General features: G+C 41.8%; 1 protein-coding gene across 1 annotated transcript in view; it reads left to right on the top strand.

The window, feature by feature from the left end:
- LOC112234839 (tomoregulin-2) overlaps positions 1-19,306 on the top strand; it is a 179,071-nt gene that overhangs the window by 146,658 nt on the left and 13,107 nt on the right. Inside the window, exon 5 of the mRNA XM_024403150.2 lies at positions 8,365-8,461. Within this exon, the coding sequence (XP_024258918.1) occupies positions 8,365-8,461 (97 nt within the window). The remainder of the gene's footprint in view (positions 1-8,364; positions 8,462-19,306) is intronic.

Here is a 19,306-nt window from a genome sequence, read left to right on the forward strand (position 1 = left end):
TGCCACATACCTCTTGTGTCTGAGCCGTTGAATTGAGATTCTACTTTGTCTCTGTACTGGCGCTTAGCTTGTTTGATAGCCTTGCGGAGGGAATAGCTGCACTGTTTGTATTCAGTCATGTTACCAGACACCTTGCCCTGATTAAAAGCAGTGGTTCGTGCCTTCAGTTTCACACGAATGCTGCCATCAATCCACGGTTTCTGGTTAGGGAATGTTTTAATCGTTGCTATGGGAACGACATCTTCAACGCACGTTCTAATGAACTCGCACACCGTATCAGCGTATTCGTCAATGTTGTTGTCTGACGCAATACGAAACATCTCCCAGTCCACGTGATGGAAGCAGTCTTGGAGTGTGGAGTCAGCTTGGTCGGACCAGCGTTGGACAGACCTCAGCGTGGGAGCTTCTTGTTTTAGTTTCTGTCTGTAGGCAGGGATCAACAAAATGGAGTCGTGGTCAGCTTTTCCGAAAGGGGGCGGGGCAGGGCCTTATATGCGTCGCGGAAGTTAGAGTAACAATGATCCAGGGTCTTTCCACCCCTGGTTGCGCAATCAATATGCTGATAAAATTTAGGGAGTCTTGTTTTCAGATTAGCCTTGTTAAAATCCCCAGCTACAATGAATGCAGCCTCCGGATAAATCGTTTCCAGTTTGCAGAGAGTTAAATAAAGTTCGTTCAGAGCCATCGATGTGTCTGCTTGGGGGATATATACGGCTGTGATTATAATCGAAGAGAATTCTCTTGGTAGATAATGCGGTCTACATTTGATTGTGAGGAATTCTAAATCAGGTGAACAGAAGGATTTGAGTTCCTGTATGTTTCCTTCATCACACCATGTCACGTTGGCCATAAGGCATACGCCCCCGCCCGTCTTCTTACCAGAGAGATGTTTGTTTCTGTCGGCGCGATGCGTGGAGAAACCCGCTGGCTGCACCGCTTCGGATTGCGTCTCTCCAGTGAGCCATGTTTCCGTGAAGCAGAGAACGTTACAGTCTCTGATGTCCCTCTGGAATGCTACCCTTGCTCGGATTTCATCAACCTTGTTGTCAAGAGACTGGACATTGGCAAGAAGAATGCTAGGGAGTGGTGCACGATGTGCCCGTCTCCGGAGTCTGACCAGAAGACCGCTTCGTTTCCCTCTTTTTCTGAGTCGTTTTTTTTTTGGTCGCTGCATGTGATCCACTCGGTTACACTGGTTGTAAGGCAGAACTCAGGATCCGCATCGCGAAAAACATATTCTTGGTCGTACTGATGGTGAGTTGACGCTGATCTTATATTCAGTAGTTCTTGTCGGCTGTATGTAAAGAAACCTAAGATGACCTGGGGTACTAGTGTAAGAAATAACACGTAAAAAAACAAAAAACTGCATAGTTTCCTAGGAACGCGAAGCGAGGCGGCCATCTCTGTCGGCGCCGGAAGTACTAGTACTTGTTGCAGGCAGCAGAACGTTCTCCACGGCGTCTCCAGACTGTTACACCTGTCACATGTGCTCAGTGTGAACCTGCTTTCATCTGTGAAGAGCACAGGGCGCCAGTGGCGAATTTGCCAATCTTGGTGTTCTCTGGCAAATGCCAAACATCCTGCATGGTGTTGGGCTGTAAGCACAACCCCCACCTGTGGATGTCAGGCCCTCATACCACCCTCATGGAGTCTGTTTCTGACTGTTTGAGCAGACATGCACATTTGTGGCCTGCTGGAGGTCATTTTGCAGGGCTCTGGCAGTGCTCCTCCTTGCACAAAGGTGGAGGTAGCGGTCCTGCTGCTGGGTTGTTGCCCTGCTACGGCCTCCTCCACGTCTCCGGATGTACTGGCCTGTCTCCTGGTAGCGCCTCCATGCTCTGGACACTACGCTGACAGACACAGCAAACCTTCTTGCCACAGCTCGCATTGATGTGCCATCCTGGATGAGGTGCACTACCTGTGCAGCTCATCCAGGATGAGGGTTGTAGACTCCGTCTCATGCTACCACTAGAGTAAAAGCACCGCCAGCATTCAAAAGTGACCAAAACATCAGCCAGGAAGCATAGGAACTGAGAAGTGGTCTGTGGTTATCACATGCAGAACCACTCCTTTATTGGGGGTGTCTTGCTAATTGCCTATAATTTCCACCTGTTGTCTATTCAATTTGCACAACAGCATGTGAAATGTATTGTCAATCAGGTGTTGCTTCCTAAGTGGACAGTTTGATTTCACAGAAGTGTGATTGACTTGGAGTTACATTGTGTTGTTTAAGTGTTCCCTTTATTTTTTTGAGCAGTGTATATACATTTTGTGGTGGGTAAACATAGTTGTACCTAATCCCAACTTCCTCACTAAAGTAGACTTACCAGAAGTCAAATGGCTGGCTCTAATATTAAAATGATGTGCATCGCAAGCAAATAAGGCTCTGGTCAGTGAGCTCATAGTGGTAAGGTGCCAAGTTATTGACATCTATTGCCACTAATTCCCCATGGGGTGCAAAAAAAATATTTGAAATGTGGACTCACATTTACTGTCGTATTGTGTTGGTAAAAAAACGTACAATCGTCACCTTGAAAATGAAAATTAGCGGCTCAATTAAATACAACCCGCATTGCAGTATTTACGCAGTAGCTCTTTTTCCAATTGTAAAATTAACTCACAGATTGGATTTGGGTACTGTATAAAAACCTACAACTACGACCCCTCTCAAAGGTATGCTTTCACTTTTCTGAGTTAGATATGTGTGGGCACGGGATGAATATTGTAAATAAATGATTTGAAAATATATACATCTGCCCCATATGAGCAAACTGCCTTTGCGGATTTTGCCACCAATCAATGGTTAGGAAAAAAATACAACAAGTTGTCATGACCAACATTGTCATCTATTTCTTATATTGATGGATGCAGCTACGAATATAAACGTGTTATCCTTATAGCCCGTTTTTTTCTTCTTTTTTTCTATAAAAGCACATTGATGTGTATGAAACGGAATATTATGTAACGTCAGTAGTCTAGTCAAGGAAGCAAGGAAGGATGCACTCCACTTACCAAGACCGTTGCCAAATACGGCACGCTGTCACATGCTTTTATAGTAAGCCTTGAGGTGGCACCACCCAAAACATCTAGAAGAGAGTGTATTTCATACTGAACCCTTAACTTGAGCTGACATAGATGCACCTTCTCAAGGTGCCTCTACATCACGATTTCAATGGTAGAGTTGAACTGTTAGGGGCAAAAAGAGCTAGATTACTAGTAAGAGAATATAAATATATAACTTTTGCTTTTTTTCTTCATGAAAGTTACTCTTTAAGGAGGATTTTTGGTATAGGTAACCACAATCTGCAATATCAATTGAGTGGTTTGTGTATGTACTGCAATGCTGGTTTGGTTCAATTGATGTCTTGCACATCGCTTATCAAAACTATATACTTGCCAGTACAAGTATTGAAAGTGGCATGCAGTCTTTTTACTTTACAGTCATCAAGCTCTACTGAGTTGAAAGGAAATTAGGATCAACCAGTAATAACAGTGAAGCATATGGTTTACTCCATTCTGAAAGCTGCATTGTCCTAGTGACCACACACCAGCAACAGTCCTCATCATCCAAAGCACCATGTGTGTGTATGTGTGTATGTGTGTGTGTGTGTGTGTGTGTGCTTCCATGCTTGTACGTGCCATTTCCCTCTCTGTGTTTGTAACCAAGGTCGCTCTTGAAACACTATGTTTTTTAGAGGTGTGTGGGCTTCATTCATCATCCCTGTGATAGGTGCTGCTGGAGTGCCCTAAATCTCCATCTCTCTCTCATTCTCACTCTCTCTCTCTGTCTCTATCTGTCTCTTTCTCCCTCTGTCTCGGTTGAGAGAGGGGTCTTGGTCAGTGTGGGGAGCTCTATTACTGAGAACAAAATCAAACTTTACCATACATCTCTTATCTGTAGCGTACCATTTATTCGTCGCTCTCTCCCCCTTTCTCGCTCCATCTTTCTTCTCCCCCTTTGGCTCCCCCTTTGGGTCCTTGGAAAAGATTGATTGTATGTTTGATGTATTTGTATGTGTGTTACTATAATAAAAATACAACATTTGTGTAAATACATTTTCAGTTATGAGTTTCCATGGTTAAGGCTGGGCAGTATATCCTGCTCCTCCTCCTTTCCTCCTCCAGTCCTTCTTCTCTCCTCTTTTCTTTTTTCAATAAGTGTCACATTGCATGAGCTTACACTCTTGTATGCGTTTTATATACTACATGCAACATTTCTGTTATTACTATGATCCAACTGCATTGAAATGTCGTATGTCCCATGCATGTGAGACCTTATTAGGCTTAGCTTGCACTCTTGCATGTTTTTTTATAATACATTTCTGTTATGTATAATTGTTAACCACCCATTTAAGTCAGTTATTACAGGAATCTTCTATGAATCTTGTAAGTGTTGCAAAAGTGTATTTGCTACCATATGTATTAGTGACAAGTTCCAGGTAGAACATATAATTTCCAAATGGGGCGTTGGTCAGCTTCTGGTTCCGATCAATACAGTGTGATGTGAAGAGTACAAACAGGGCATTTTGTTACAGTCAGTACCTTCCTGTGTCTCCTGATTCCTGGGATGAGTAGACAGGAACAGGGGAGATGTGTAGTGTTGCAACCAAAATAATCGGGATATGGGGACTTGGGAGGAAAGAGGGTAAAGCATTGCCTGTTGTCCCAAGTCACTTTGTCATTTTACTGAGTGTAGGGTGGGTGGGGAGAGGGGTAGGTGGGTGTTGGGGGTATTTATGTGTAGTGTGTGTGTGCGTGCGTGGGTGGTTGTGTGTGTGTGAGGTGAGGTGAAGCGTTTGGGTAAGGGATGCAGTTTAAAATACAGCTTCAGTATGACATTTATTCATGTTTTATACAACAGAGAATGTGTAAGACAGGCTGAAATGAGGTGCTTTTGCAATCAGCAGTCAATCATGTCAATTCAACCTGGATAAGAAAATTCACAGAATAATTGAACTGTCAACTTCAAGTCTAATGAAACCTCATTTGAACACTTGAATGCAACTCACATGTTCTAAATCAATTGTATGATATATCCTTTTGTAAACTATTTTGCATATTTTCTCTGGTTGGAACTTGCAGTTGGTATTGTTATATTGTTACTGTATGTAGTACTGCTTTGGGATTCAAGCTGCTTTTTGCTGTTTAAGAGAATGGAGGCTCACCTTACCTTCTGGAGAGACCTAAAGTATAGAATAGTCCCATGAATACAGAATGGACACCTTTTCTTGCCTGACTGGGTTATAATCTTCACAGAGACAGGGACAGAGAGAAAGAGTCTTAAGCATTCAGGATGTGTGTTTGTTTGTGTCTGTGCTCTGCCAAGACCTAAGGGCAAAGACACAGGTTCAAACAAAAATGGAGGAATGGAGAGGAATTTTCAAACTGTCACTGCAAGGAAACTTTCTATTTTCTTGTTTTTGCCAATCTTTTTCTCCTTTCTACTGGTGTGTTAGGACTTCAGGCACATGCATTTACATGGTCAGAACCAATACTGAGATCAACAAAACAAGGAAAGAATTATAACCTAAACAAGGCTTGATTTAACATTGAGAAAGTGCTATCCAGACAATACCAGACTAAATAGGCACTGAAACAGTCAGAAAAGGGTCACAAACCAAAGCACCAATCGGACCGAATACAGTATATACAAGAGTAGACAAAAAATAACTAACCAGACAAATATGAATGGATGTACGATCATGATGTAGGGATTGATACATTTTTCATAAGGGAAAACCAAGTCTAAAATGTCAAAGTGGAAATTACAAACTTCTGAAGCCTTTTTAAATCTGTATTGCAGGAAAGTTCTCCTGCAACAGGGAGATCAAATTAAGATAAAACAAAGTACTTACCAGACCAAATATGCACGAGAGTAGACAAACCAAAGCACTACCCAGCAAACATGTTCACATTGGCACGTTGTGGGCCCAATGTGGGTTAAAACATTGGACCCGTGACGTTTGCCACATTAGGTCGATGCGCCTTTGCTCATCGGCTCCTTTTTGGCCCCAAGGTAGATGGCCCCAAGGGCATCCCTCACTTTGCCTGAAATAAGCTGCCTATCCATTACATTGTATCAGAAAGACAATAAAGTTGTTACTATCATATACGGTGAGTGTACAAATCATTCGAAGTGTACAAAACATTCATGACATACGGTGTCTTCATAAATTCAATCTGGAGTGCGATTGTAAATTCAGAGCGTTGTCAGATTTTCAGTTCGTAAATTCAGAGCATTTCGCTCTCGGAGCGTTCAGAGAGTACGCTGGACCATCTGGCCGAGGAGTAGGGTTAATCTGAGCGTTCTGACATCACAACGGCAGTCACGCACCCAAGCTAACTGGCAAACGTTGGCTAGCTTGTTAGCTACTTCCAAACACAAATGAGAGAACACCTCACTTTGACCATTTTGCTCTCGCAAGCTAGCTAGCTAGCTGACAGGTTTTTGGCTTGGCTAGCTAGCTAGCTAGCTGGGTAATGTTTTTGTTTGAAAAATGCATTTGGACACTGAGATTTCACCTGGCTGTCAGTTGCTGATCTTCAGAGAACGTAATTTGAAGAGTTGCCTGAAGCCTGTTAGGAATGAGAGATGGAGGAATACAGTAGTGCAGAGGCAGAGGGCTCGTAGTGAGGACGACAGGCTACATACTATTCTGAACTTTGTGCTGTGAGCTCTCTGAGCTGCTGAGGCATCACCCAAGCGTGTGCTACACAGAGTGGAACAGAAGTTCAGTGGCTAAAAGAGTCAGGTTGGTTCCCAGACTCCATCTCCATCATCCACCATCCTCTGACCAGATCTCTCCTCTCAAGCCAAGAACTGACCCTCTACATTTTCAGAGGAAGCACATTTCAAAGAGTTGGCCTCTATTGGTTGACCTATCATGAAATATTGCTTGTTTGTTTTTTGCTCTTGAAGCACTTTGATATTCTATGAAAAGCTCTATAGAAATCAAGTTAATTATGAATTATTATTACAACAGTAATAATAGGCTGACCAGGTGAATCCAGCTGAAAGCTATGCTCCCTTATTGATGTCACTTGAAGATGAAGGGGAGGAGACAGGTTAAAGAAGGATTTTTAAGCCAAACATGTACGAGTGTAGACAAACCAAAGCACTAATCAGACCAAACATGTACAAGAGTCGGCAAAACAAATAGTGAACGAACCAAAACAAGGACAAAGCTTCATGAAATTAACACTAAAACTGACTTACCAATTCCAAATAGGACAAACCAGGTCAAACAGGCACTAAACTAGATGAAAGCTAGACTAAAAACCAGGATTATCCAGTCCAAAGATTATTTCCAAACACCACAAGGCAACAACTCAAGGTAGGGGGTAAATGAAGGATGCGAAACAAGGGATTCTCTGAGGGATGCTTTTTCCCCGCCTGGCGACTGATGAGTTGTGGCTATGCACCGGTAGGGGCATTTGACCTCCATAAGCTCACAGGCAACCAGAAAGCACTCTAGTCCTGCCACCTACAGCCGGTGGCTCCCTAACACACCGAAGAAAAAAAAATGATGATGGAATAAAGGAGAGACTCTAGAAATATCAGCAGGGATTTCAGGCGGCAGAGATAGAGACAAGGAGGGATGGAGAAAGGGAAAGAAGAAGGGACGGAAGGAAGGAAAGTAGGAATCAAAGTGACCGTACGGGCTGATTGTTGGATAGGGTTGCTGTAGAGGCACTTGAGACGTCTGACTTCGATTGCTAGGGGTCACAGTAACATTTTGTGATTGAGGAATTGTGAGATTTTGTGGTTTTAGTGTTTCTGGGGGAAGTAAACTTATTGAAACACTGTGTATATGTATGGGTGTCTGTAGGGGCCTTATAAGGGCCTGTGAAGTTGTGGGTTTGATTCCTGCATGCGGCCACTAATACGTTGGTTAAATGACCATATCGTTATTGTGTGTATGTGTGTTGTGTGTGGCCAGCAATCCAGGTGAAGCTGGTTGATTCCATATGATTCCATATGTGTTATTTCATAGTTTTGATGTCTTCACTATTATTCTACCATGTATAAAATAGTAAAAATAAAGAAAATTCCTGGAATGAGTTGGTGAGTCCAATTGTTTTGACTGGCACTGTATATTATATATTTTTTTTACACTGTTCGGCCCGAAGAAAAACACTTAGGCGGCCCGCCCAAGGATTTCAATGGCAGAAAAATCCCTGACATAGTCAACACACATGTTGTTAAGCAAGAGGGGTTTGCCTGGCTGCATGCTTAGCTATTTTGAAAACAGCAAAAATAAATCAAATACAATACATTGATCAAATAAATAAAGTTTGACGTTAGATCTGTTAGACCTATTAGACTTATGTCTCTGTTTCCATCTCTTGCTCTTTCTCTCTCAGGGGGTGAGGGGTCAGCGGAGACTGGGCAGAAGGAGACGTCTACCTGTGACATCTGCCAGTTTGGGGCGGAGTGCGATGTGGACGCAGAGGACGTATGGTGAGTAAACATCAGGGTTAGTGCACAGTTGGCCAACTCATTTAGGAGTCATAACAGTAACCGTAGTACATACTCAGTGGCCTTGTAGATAGAGTGTCCACCCTGAGTTATGAAGGTTTGGAGTTTAACCCCCAGTAGAGTCATACCAACTGTCACAGGTGGGATCTGAATCCTGTTTTCCCACAGGAGAAACCAACGTCATTACCATTAAACCATTTTGAATTCGCAGGCAGGGCTACCTCATCATGAGACCATGAAAAACCATGTACCTGACTACGCTACACAAATAGGCCAACTTAAAAAATGCATGCATCTCTGCTTGGCACTCATGGATTGGATGGATTGGGGTTGAACAAATGAATGAATGCATATATTTTTGTGTCTTGTCACATTTTATGCAACCCTTCATTTCCTCTAATGGGACACCTTTTTGATTGGCAACACTTTTCACTGCACATATTTTAACCATAGTTCCTTTCCATCCTATGGGACTCCTGGCCACAGCTGGTTGTGGCACAGCCCGGGAATGAACCCGGGTCTGTAGTAACACCTCTAGTGCCTTAGACTGCTGTGCCACTTGGGAGGCCACGAGTGAGAAAGACAGATGTATAACACACATTTCTTTGTGAATTTGGTTGGGTCGCCCGGAAAGTTACATATTGCAAAATTCTAGTATAAGTATACAGGATAAGAATATATGAGCAGTATGTCTATTAGGACTTTTCCCATTTAGTTGACTGGTCGATTGTTTGGTCAATAAACTGTTGGTCGATCAAGATTTCTTTAGTCGAGCAGTAGCAAAAAAATATAAATAAAATCATGGTGTACAAGACACCTGTCTGATTTGTGCCTGTCTGAGTGGAGTAATCGGAGATCGGGTGATTGAGTGAAGATCGGGTGATTGTGGAGGCCAGGTCAGCTGATGCAGCACTCCATCACTCTCCTTATTGGTCAAATAGCCCTTACACAGCTTGGAGGTGTGTTTGGTCCTGTTGAAAAACAAATGATAGTCCCACTAAGTGCAAACCAGATGGGATGGCGTATCGCTGCAGAATGCTGTGGTAGGCATGCTGGTTAAGTGTGCATTGAATTCTAAATATATCACAGACAGTGTCACCAGCAAAGCACCCCCACGCCATCACACCTCCTCTTCGATGCTTCACGGTGTGAACCACACATGTGGAGATCATTCATTCACCTACTCTGCATCTCACAAAGACACAGCAATTAGACCATGAAGGCTTGATTCAGGCATTCTCCTCTGAACAGTTGATGTTGAGATGTGTCTCTTCCTTGAACTCTGTGAATCATTTATTTCGGATACAATTTCTGAGGCTGGTAACTCTAATAAACTTATCCTTTGCAGCAGAGTAAACTCTGGGTCTTCCTTTCCTGTGGCGGTCCTCATGAGAGCCAGTTTCATCTTAGCGCTTGATGGTTTTTGTGACATCATTTGAAAAAACGTTCAAAATTCTTGAAAGTTTCCGGATTGACTGACCTTCATGTCTTAAATTAATGATGGACTGGCGTTTCTCTTTGCTTATTTGAGCTGTTCTTGCCATAATATTGGTCTTGGTCTTTTACCAAATAGGGCTATCTTCTGTATACCACCCCTATATTGTCACAACACAACTGATTGGCTCAAAAGCTTTAAGAAGGAAATAAATTCCACAAATTCACTTTTAACAAGGCACACCTGTTAATTCAAATGCTTTCCAGGTGACTACCTCATGAAGCTATTTGAAAGGTATGCCAAGAGTGTGCAAAGCTGTCATCAAGCAAAGGGTGGTTACTTTGAAGAATCTCAAATATTAATTCATTTTTATTAATATATTTTTATTTGTTTTATTGGTTAAAGTAGCGCCAAACGTTGTCAACAAGTATGCCAAATCTACCACGCCGAGCAAGATCTGTCTGCTGATGAATTAAGCTTGATTGTGATTTCATAGTTTTGATGTCTTCACTTTTATTCTACAATGCAGAAAATTGTAAAAATAAAGAAAAACTCTTGAATGACTAGGTGTTCTAAAACGTTTGACTGATATTATATTTTTTTGATATCTACAGAAATAAGACCGATCCTGCCTTCTGATTGTGTGAACACCAAACCTTCATGAGCACTAACCACAGCATTTCGGATGAACCATTTCACAAATTCATCTGTTTTACATTTTTGCTATGCTGTAATAAAGAATTGACAATTTTTTTGTTAGAACAGCCTCTCTGTTATTATTTATAATTTATTTAGTGTTGTTTGCACTGAAGTCTTAATACTGTAACTTACTGAGACCTATATTTCAAAACCTATATAAGCTACAGTACTGTATCAATCATTAATTAGTTAATGTCATCATACAGCATACAAGTCATTCATGATTTGAAATGCAATCTAGCTATTTAGTTTTCAAATAAAATAACAAAGTGATCCTTGAATAATTAGCGTAAACAACAAATAAACATTTCCATTTTGGATATTACGTTCATGAATGAATTCGAGTGGTTTTGGTCCCTGCTGTAATAAAGGCTAAAATAACCAAAAAAACTTTACAACAGACTCTCTGTTATGCTTATATTTTATTTAGTGTTGTTTACACGGTTAGAGAAATGATATCGTAATCTAACAGCACCTGTTTGGCACACATAATATGCACACGCAGCGCTTGCGCCTTACCTTATTTCCTTGATCTCCATTATTTTCCAGAAATAGTCAAATTTATTCCATACATCTGAATTCCCCTTTGTCTCCTGAACAACCAGTAAACATTTCCCAGTTTCGAGTTTATTTGTCACGTGTTATGGTGTTCAGAGTTTGTTAAAACGTATATATAGATGTGATTATGATATGATTTAGGTCAGACTGTATTGGTCAGGTATTTTGTCATGTAAAGAGAGCAAGGGTTGAGGGATTAGGGATTTCGGTAACAGAACTTTTCGGTCTGAAATGGCTGTAATTATGTTGCAGATTCAGCAACATGGACAGCGCGATAAACACTGTTGATGTTAAAGTGTATTCGGAAAGTACTCAGACCTCTTGACTTTTTCCACATTTTGTTACGTTACAGCTTTATTCTAAAATTAATGAAATGCCCCCCCCCTCTTCAATCTACACACAATACCCCATAATGACAAAGCAAAAACTGTTTTTTTTAGAAATGTTTGCAAATGTATTAAAAATAAAAACAGATACCTTATTTTCATAGGTATTCAGATCCTTTGCTATGAGACTCAACATTGAGCTCAGGTGCATTCTGTTTCCATTGATCATCCTTGAGATGTTTCTACAACTTGATTGGAGTTGTAAATTCAATTGATTGGGCATAATTTGAAAAGGCACACACCTGTCTTTTTAAGGTCCCACAGTTGACAGTGCACGTCAGAGCAAAAAACAAGCCATTAGGTCGAAGGAATTGTCCGTAGAGCTCTGAGACAGGATTGTATTGATGTACAGATTTGGGGAAGGGTACCAAAAGATCTCTGCAGCGTTGAAGATCCACAAGAACACAGTGGCCTCCATCATTCTTAAATGAAAGAAGTTTGGAACCACCAAGACACTTCTTAGAGCTGGACACCCGGCCAAACTGAGCAGTCGGGGTCAGAAAGGTCAGGAAGGTGACCAAGAACCCAATGGTCACACTGACAGAGCTCCAGAGATCCTCTGTGGAGATGGGATAACCTTCCAGAAGGATAACCATCTCTGCAACACTCCACCAATCAGGGCTTTATGTTAGAGTGGCCACTCCTCAGTAAGGCACATGACAGCCCACTTGGAGTTTGCCAAAAGGCACCTAAAGGACTCTCAGAGCATTATAAACAAGATTCTCTGGTCTGATGAAACCAAGACTGAGCTATTTGACCTAAATGCCAAGTGTCACATCTGGAGGAAACCTGGCACAATCTCTACGGTGAAGCATGGTGATGGCAGCATCTTGCTGTGGGGATGTTTTTCAGTGGATGGGACTGACAGACTAGTCAGGATCAAGGGACAGATGAGCAGAGCAATCTACAGAGAGATCCTTGATGAAACCCTGCTCTAGAGTCCTCAGAACCTCAGACTGGGGCGATGGTACACCTTCAACAGGACAACGACTCTAAGCACACAGCCAAGACAACGCAGGAGTGCCTTCAGGAGAAGTCTCTGAATGTCCTTGAGTGGCTCAGCGAGAGCCCGGAATTTAACCTGGTCGAACATCTCTGGAAAGACCTGAAAATAGCTGTGCAGCTACGCTCCCCATCCAACCTAACAGAGCTTGAGAGGTGCTGCAGACAAGAATGGGAGAAACTCCCCAAATACAGATGTGCCATGCTTATAGCATCATCCCCAAGAAGACTTGAGGCTGTAATTGCTGCTAAAGGTGCTTCAACAAAGTACTGAGTAAAGGGTCTGAATACTTATGTAAATGAATTTTTTTCTAAAAAATCTAAAAACCTCTGTTATTATAGGGTATTGTGTGTAGATTGACGAGGAAAAACAGCAATTGAATCCATTTTTGCATAGGCTGTAACGTAACAAAATGTGGAAAAAGTCAAGGGGTCTGAATACTTTCCGAATGCACTGTATATGGTGCATCGCTGCAGCAGGGAGGAAAGAGAGACCATGGGTGCTAGTCACACAGTCAGTCGCTGTCATTTTTCGTTAACACACCGCAGCAAGTCTGAGCCCCGCCTTACACAGTCAAATCAATTACGGTTTGACTCCCTCTAGTCATTTGTGTGTCTTAATTATTTCACCAAACAGTGCGCTTAAAGCACCAGACAAGCTCACTGCATATAGTTGATTTGATTAAACACATAGGATGTGTCTATATATGGAAAAAGACACATTTGAAAATGTTAACCAATCGATTGGTCGAAAGAACAGACGACTCTGGTCGACCAAGATTTTTTCTATTTAGGTACAGCCCTAAGGCCAATACTTAATTAAAAATGTCTTAAAGGATAAATGGACTGAATTCCACAGAACAATAGAGGGAAGTTGGAAAATGTCTTTATCAGGCTGAATAGCCCCCACATCTTATCCCCTCAACAAACACACACGCATGCATCCCTCCCCAATCTACCGTATTTGTTTGTGAGTGTGTGTGTGTTTACCTGCAAGAGGAGTCCCGCTTCAGTGCCTCAAACAAGCTTCACTGCCTCTGTTCCCTCCGTTTTTTCTCCCTCTCGCCCTTTCTATTATTCTCTCTTTTTATTTCTCTCTCACTCTCTAATCCTCCCTTCCTCTGTCTGTGTCTCTTAGTCCTTTAGAAGGATACTCTGAAATATGAGGCTGGGGATTATAAAATTGAATGTTATATTTAACAGCAATAGCATATATAGCTGTGGCTTTGTACAATGTAGAAGTGGCTGGGGACGGGTGCAGAGTGGTCTAGCTACCGAATGTGTGTGTATGAGGGAGTGCGTCCCTGCCTGTGTGTGTGCCTCTGTGTGTGCCTCTGTGTGCATTGTGTGTGTGTATGCATGCCTCCTTGTGCATTTGTTTATGTGTGTGTGTGTGTGTGTGCGTGCGTGCGTGCGCGTGTGTGCGTGTGTGTGTGTGTGTGTGTGTGCATGTGCGTTTGCGTGACTGGAAGTGGCCTTTAGAGAACATGTACACAGGAATCCTGCAGTAAATCATTGAGTTTAGATAGAGGGGAAATCACATGGCACTGTACAAATCAATAAGACACATCCTACTAAGAAGTGCTCTTCACACACAGACACACCAATAAACATACACTCTGGTAGACACCCACCCAGACGCTCTCTTTCTCCATCTCTGATTCTTCTCCCTCCCTCTCGATATATGTTGGTAGGTTTGTGATTTTATTTCATTGTATTAGGATCTCCTTTAGCCCACCAAGGGCTAGTCTTCCAAGAGTCCTTAAGAAATGTAAAAACATTTTGAAAAATAACAAAAGCTAAGTAAAAACACACACACACATTCAAAGATCCTATTACCTTTACATATTACGTGTGTATTTGTGGGTGGGTGTATCTGAGTGTGCACTGTGCATGTTCGTGTGTGTGTGTGTGTGTGTGTGTGTGTGTTGACGCAGTGCAGTATTGCAGTGGTAGTGCCTATTGTGGAGAAAGTGAGAGGCTCCATAAACAATGTATGGCCTACAGACATTATCCTTGATGACCGCCACAGACGGCCACTCGGGATGGCAAACCTCTGAAAGCATTGTCACTTCTGTGTGTGTGTGTGTGTGTATGTGTGTATGTGAGTGTGTGTGTGGTAATAATAGAAGGAGTATTCTGTATGCGTTATGTGTTTGTTTGGGAGTGCGAGTGTGTGCATGTGTGTGTGCGTCTAGGTCATGCATTTCATTACACAGTGTGCATATCTATACTTCTATGTATGAGATTGTCTTTGTCTGTTTGTGATTATGTGTGTGTTTGCACTATTTAAATTGAGCAGGTTGTAAAGCAGGGCCAGTGCTCTGGGCCAGGGGAAAATAGAAAAGGAGCAGAGAATAATGACAGTTTTATAATTACAGTGTCTAATGTTCAGAGCTACTCAGCAAGAACTGCCTAGAGACTGCAATTTTGGTGTAATTTCCAAAAAGAGCTCACAGTTTCTTTTCAAAATATGACGTACATTATTATAGATTCATGTCATTTTTTTTTTACCCATTCATTCCGTGTAGTTACAGGGTTAAGTCTGAGTAATTACAGGGTTAATTCTGAGTGGTTACAGGGTTAAAGCAGAAACAACTCAAAAGGATACGTTTAGGTATTCATTCTGAGTGGTTAAGGTTAGGGGTATGGTTTGAGAAAGGCTTAAAAGAAAATAATGAAAAACAATGCACTATTATATTTAATAGGGTTGCACATTTTGGGGAATATTCAGAGGGGGAAACTTTCTGTGGGAATTAACGAGAATATATGGGAATTAACGGAAATATATGCAAAATAATATTAACACCATTTAAATGTTGATGTTTTTTACAGTGGATACATATCCATTATCATATGGAGAGACAGAATAATTGCAAATGATTATATCCTTCCAATAGATATTTAAAAAACAATTTATTTACGAATTGATCTTTAATTAAATGAGTTGACTCTTCACATTGGATGATTTCACTGAACAACAAAAGAAAGGGAATATTGAATGATCCCCACTGATTCATCGCATCTGATAAAAACGTTTTCAACATACATCTGTAAAATGATTGTCTAGAAACTAAAGCTTTGGATGTCTTCCTGTCAGGCTTCCATTTCTTCTCCGTGGACCTCAATGTCCACCTCTTGAACATCAGAATCTGTGGCCTCATCTTCACTGTCTTTTTCCAACCTTGTTGAGGGTGGCTCGTTCTCAGGCTCAAAAAGCCTCAAATTTGCCCTGATAGCCACCAATTTTTCAACCCTTGTCATTGTCAGCCTGTTTTGGTGTGCTTTGGTGTGTGTTCCCAAACAAGGACCAGTTGCGCTCTCAGGCGGCTGATGTTGGTGGGATTTGGAGGATGATGGAAGCAATGGGGGAAAGAGCCTTAGATCCACAAAGTCCCTTCCACCTGGTGGCTGAGAGATGTTGGCACATATGTGTGTGTTGCATCTCCATCTCAAAGCCCTTGCTTGGAAGTGTACTTTGCCACACTGCCAAGAACCTTGCCCTTATCCAGGCCAAGGTGGCAAGACACGGTAATGATGACACCATAGGCCTTGTTGATCTCTGCACCAGACAGGATGCTCTTGCCAGCATACTTGGTGTCCAACATGTACGCTGCAGCGTGTATGGGCTTCAGGCAGAAGTCTTCGCGCTTTTTGATGTATTTCAGAACTGCAGATTCCTCTGCTTGGAGCAACAGTGAAGTGGGCAGGGCAGTACGGATTTCTTCTCTTACATCTGCAAGCAGAGTCTGAACATCAGACAGGATGGCATTGTCCCCATTAATCCATGCAATGGCTACTGCTATAGGTTTCAGGATTTTCAGGCTGCATACCACTCTCTCCCAAAATACATCATCCAGGAGGATCCTCTTTATGGGGCTGTGATATGACCATTTCTTGGAGAGACCCTTTTCCCTCCAGGAGACTGTCAAACATCACGACAACACCACCCCAATGGGTGTTGCTGGGCAGCTTCAATGTGGTGTTCTTATTCTTCTCACTTTGCTTGGTGAGGTAGATTGCTGCTATAACTTGATGACCCTTCACATACCTAACCATTTCCTTGACCCTGTAGAGTATATCAATTGATTTCAGTGTCATAATGTTCTTGAGGAGCAGATTCAATGCATGAGCAGTACAGCCAATGGGCGTGATGTGAGGGTAGGACTCCTCCACTTCAGAACAAGCAGCCTTCATGTTTGAAGCATTGTCTGTCACCAGTGCAAATGCCTTCTGTGGTCCAAGGTCATTGATGACTGCCTTCAGCTCATCTGCAATGTAGAGACCATTGTGTCTGTTGTCCCATGTGTCTGTGATATTGTAGAATACTGGTTGAGAGGTGGAGACGATGTAGTTAATTATTCCTTGCCCACAAACATTCTACCACCAATCAGAGAGGATTTCAATACAGTCTGCTTTCTCTATGATTTGCTTGACCTTCACTTGAACTCTGTTGAACTCTGCATTAGAGGTCGACCGATTATGATTTTTCAACGCCGATACCGATACTGATTATTGGAGGACCAAAAAAGCCGATACCGATTAATCGGACGATTTTTAGATTTTATTTATTTGTAATAATGACAATTACAACAATAGTGAATTAACACTTATTTTAACTTAATATAATACATCAATAAAATCAATTTAACCTCAAATAAATAATGAAACATGTTCAATTTGGTTTAAATAATGCAAAAACAAAGTGTTGGAGAAGAAAGTAATATGTGCCAATATGCAATATGTGCCATGTAAAAATGTGTGCCATGTAAAATATGTGCCATGTAAAAAAGCTAACGTTTAACATGAGACATCAATATTCCAAGGTAAGAGGTTTTAGGTTGGAGTTAATATAGTATTTATAGGACTATTTCTCTCTATACCATTTGTATTTCATATACCTTTGATTATTGGATGTTCTTATAGGCACTGCCAGTGTAACAGAATAGCTTCCGTCCCCCTCCTCACCCCTACCTGGGCTCGAACCAGGAACACATCGACAACAGCCACACTCGAAGCATCGTTACCCATCGCTCCTCAAAGCCGCGGCCCTTGCAGCGCAAGGGGAATAACTACTCCAAATCTAAAAGCGAGTGACTTTTGAAACGGTATTAGCGCACACCCTGCTAACTAGCTAACCATTGCACATTGGTTACACCAGCCATTAGGCTGATAAGCTTGAAGTCATAAACCGCGCTGTTTTTGTGAAGAGCTGCTGTCTTAACCCACCGTTCCTAGGACGTCATTGAATATAAGAATGTGTTCTTAACTGACTTTTCTAGTTAAATAAAGGTATAAATATATATATAAATCTATATATATGAATAAAATAAAGAATTTTAACAATCGGAGATCGGCACCCAAAAATATCGATTTCCGATTGTTACAAAAACTTGAAATCGGCCCTAATTAATCGGCCATTCCGATGAATCGGTCGACCTCTACTCTGCATCCAGCAAATTAATAGATAAAGCATGTATGGTTGGAGGGGTGTCTGCTGGGCGAAGAACATTCATAAATCTCTTCCACATGCTCAAATGCACACAAACACTTTCTGACATTCTGAGACATAAAGTCAAAGTCATGGACAAAATGGTAAACGCTACCACAAATAAACAAGCTGAATTGTTTGATGCATATGAAGCCAGAATGAATACACACGCACACACACAGACACAGACACACACAGTACCAGTTAAAAGTTTGGGCACGCCTACTCTTTCAAGTTTCTGTCTGTATTTTTACTATTTTCTACATTGTAGAATAATAGTGAAGACATCAAAACTATGAAATAACACATGGAATCATGTAGTAACCCAAAAAGTGTTAAACATATTTGAGATACTTCAAAGTAGCCACCCTTTGCGATAATGACAGCTTTGCACACTCTTGACATTCTCTCAACTAGTTTTATGAGGTAGTCACCTGGAATGCATTTCACTTAACAGGTGTGCCTTGTTAAAGTTCATTTGTGGAATTTTTCTCCTTCTTAATCTGTTTGAGCCAATCAGTTGTGTTGTGACAAGGTAGGGGTGGTATACAGAAGATAGCCCTATTTGGTAAAAGACCAGGTCCATATTATGGCAAGAACAGCTCAAATAAGCAAAGAGAACGGCAGTCCATTATTACTTTGAGACATAAATGTTAGTCAATCCAGAACATTTCAAGAAATATGAAAGTTTCTTCAAGTGCAGCCGCAAACACCATCAAGCGCTATCATCCAGAAACAGTGGATAGATGGCAGCATTAGCGCAAAACTGAAAGTGCAAACCACCACATTTAACCATGGCAAGGTGACTGGGAATATGGCTGAATATGGTTATTCCCTCCTTAAGGCAATCAAACAAGCAAAACGTCAGTATAGAGACAAAGTGGAGTCACAATTCAACGGCTCAGACACGAGACGTATGTGGCAGGGTCTACAGACAATCACGGACAACAAAGGGAAAACCAGGCAAGTCGTGCGGACACCGATGTCTTGCTTTCGGACAAGCTAAACAACTTCTTTGCCCGCTTTGAGGATAACACAGTGCTTCCGACGTTGCCCGCTACCAAGGACTGTGGGCTCTCCTTCTCCGTAGCCGGTGTGAGTAAGACATTTAAACGTGTTAACCCTCGCAAGGCTGCCGGCCCAGATGACATCCCCACCCACGTCCTCAGAGCATGGTGGTGCCAGGAAAATAACCTCTCTATCAACATCAACAAAACAAGGAAGTTGATCGTGGACTTCAGGAAATAGCAGAGGGA

The sequence above is a fragment of the Oncorhynchus tshawytscha genome, linkage group LG03 (genome assembly GCF_018296145.1).
Source record: "Oncorhynchus tshawytscha isolate Ot180627B linkage group LG03, Otsh_v2.0, whole genome shotgun sequence".
NCBI lineage: Eukaryota > Metazoa > Chordata > Actinopteri > Salmoniformes > Salmonidae > Oncorhynchus > Oncorhynchus tshawytscha.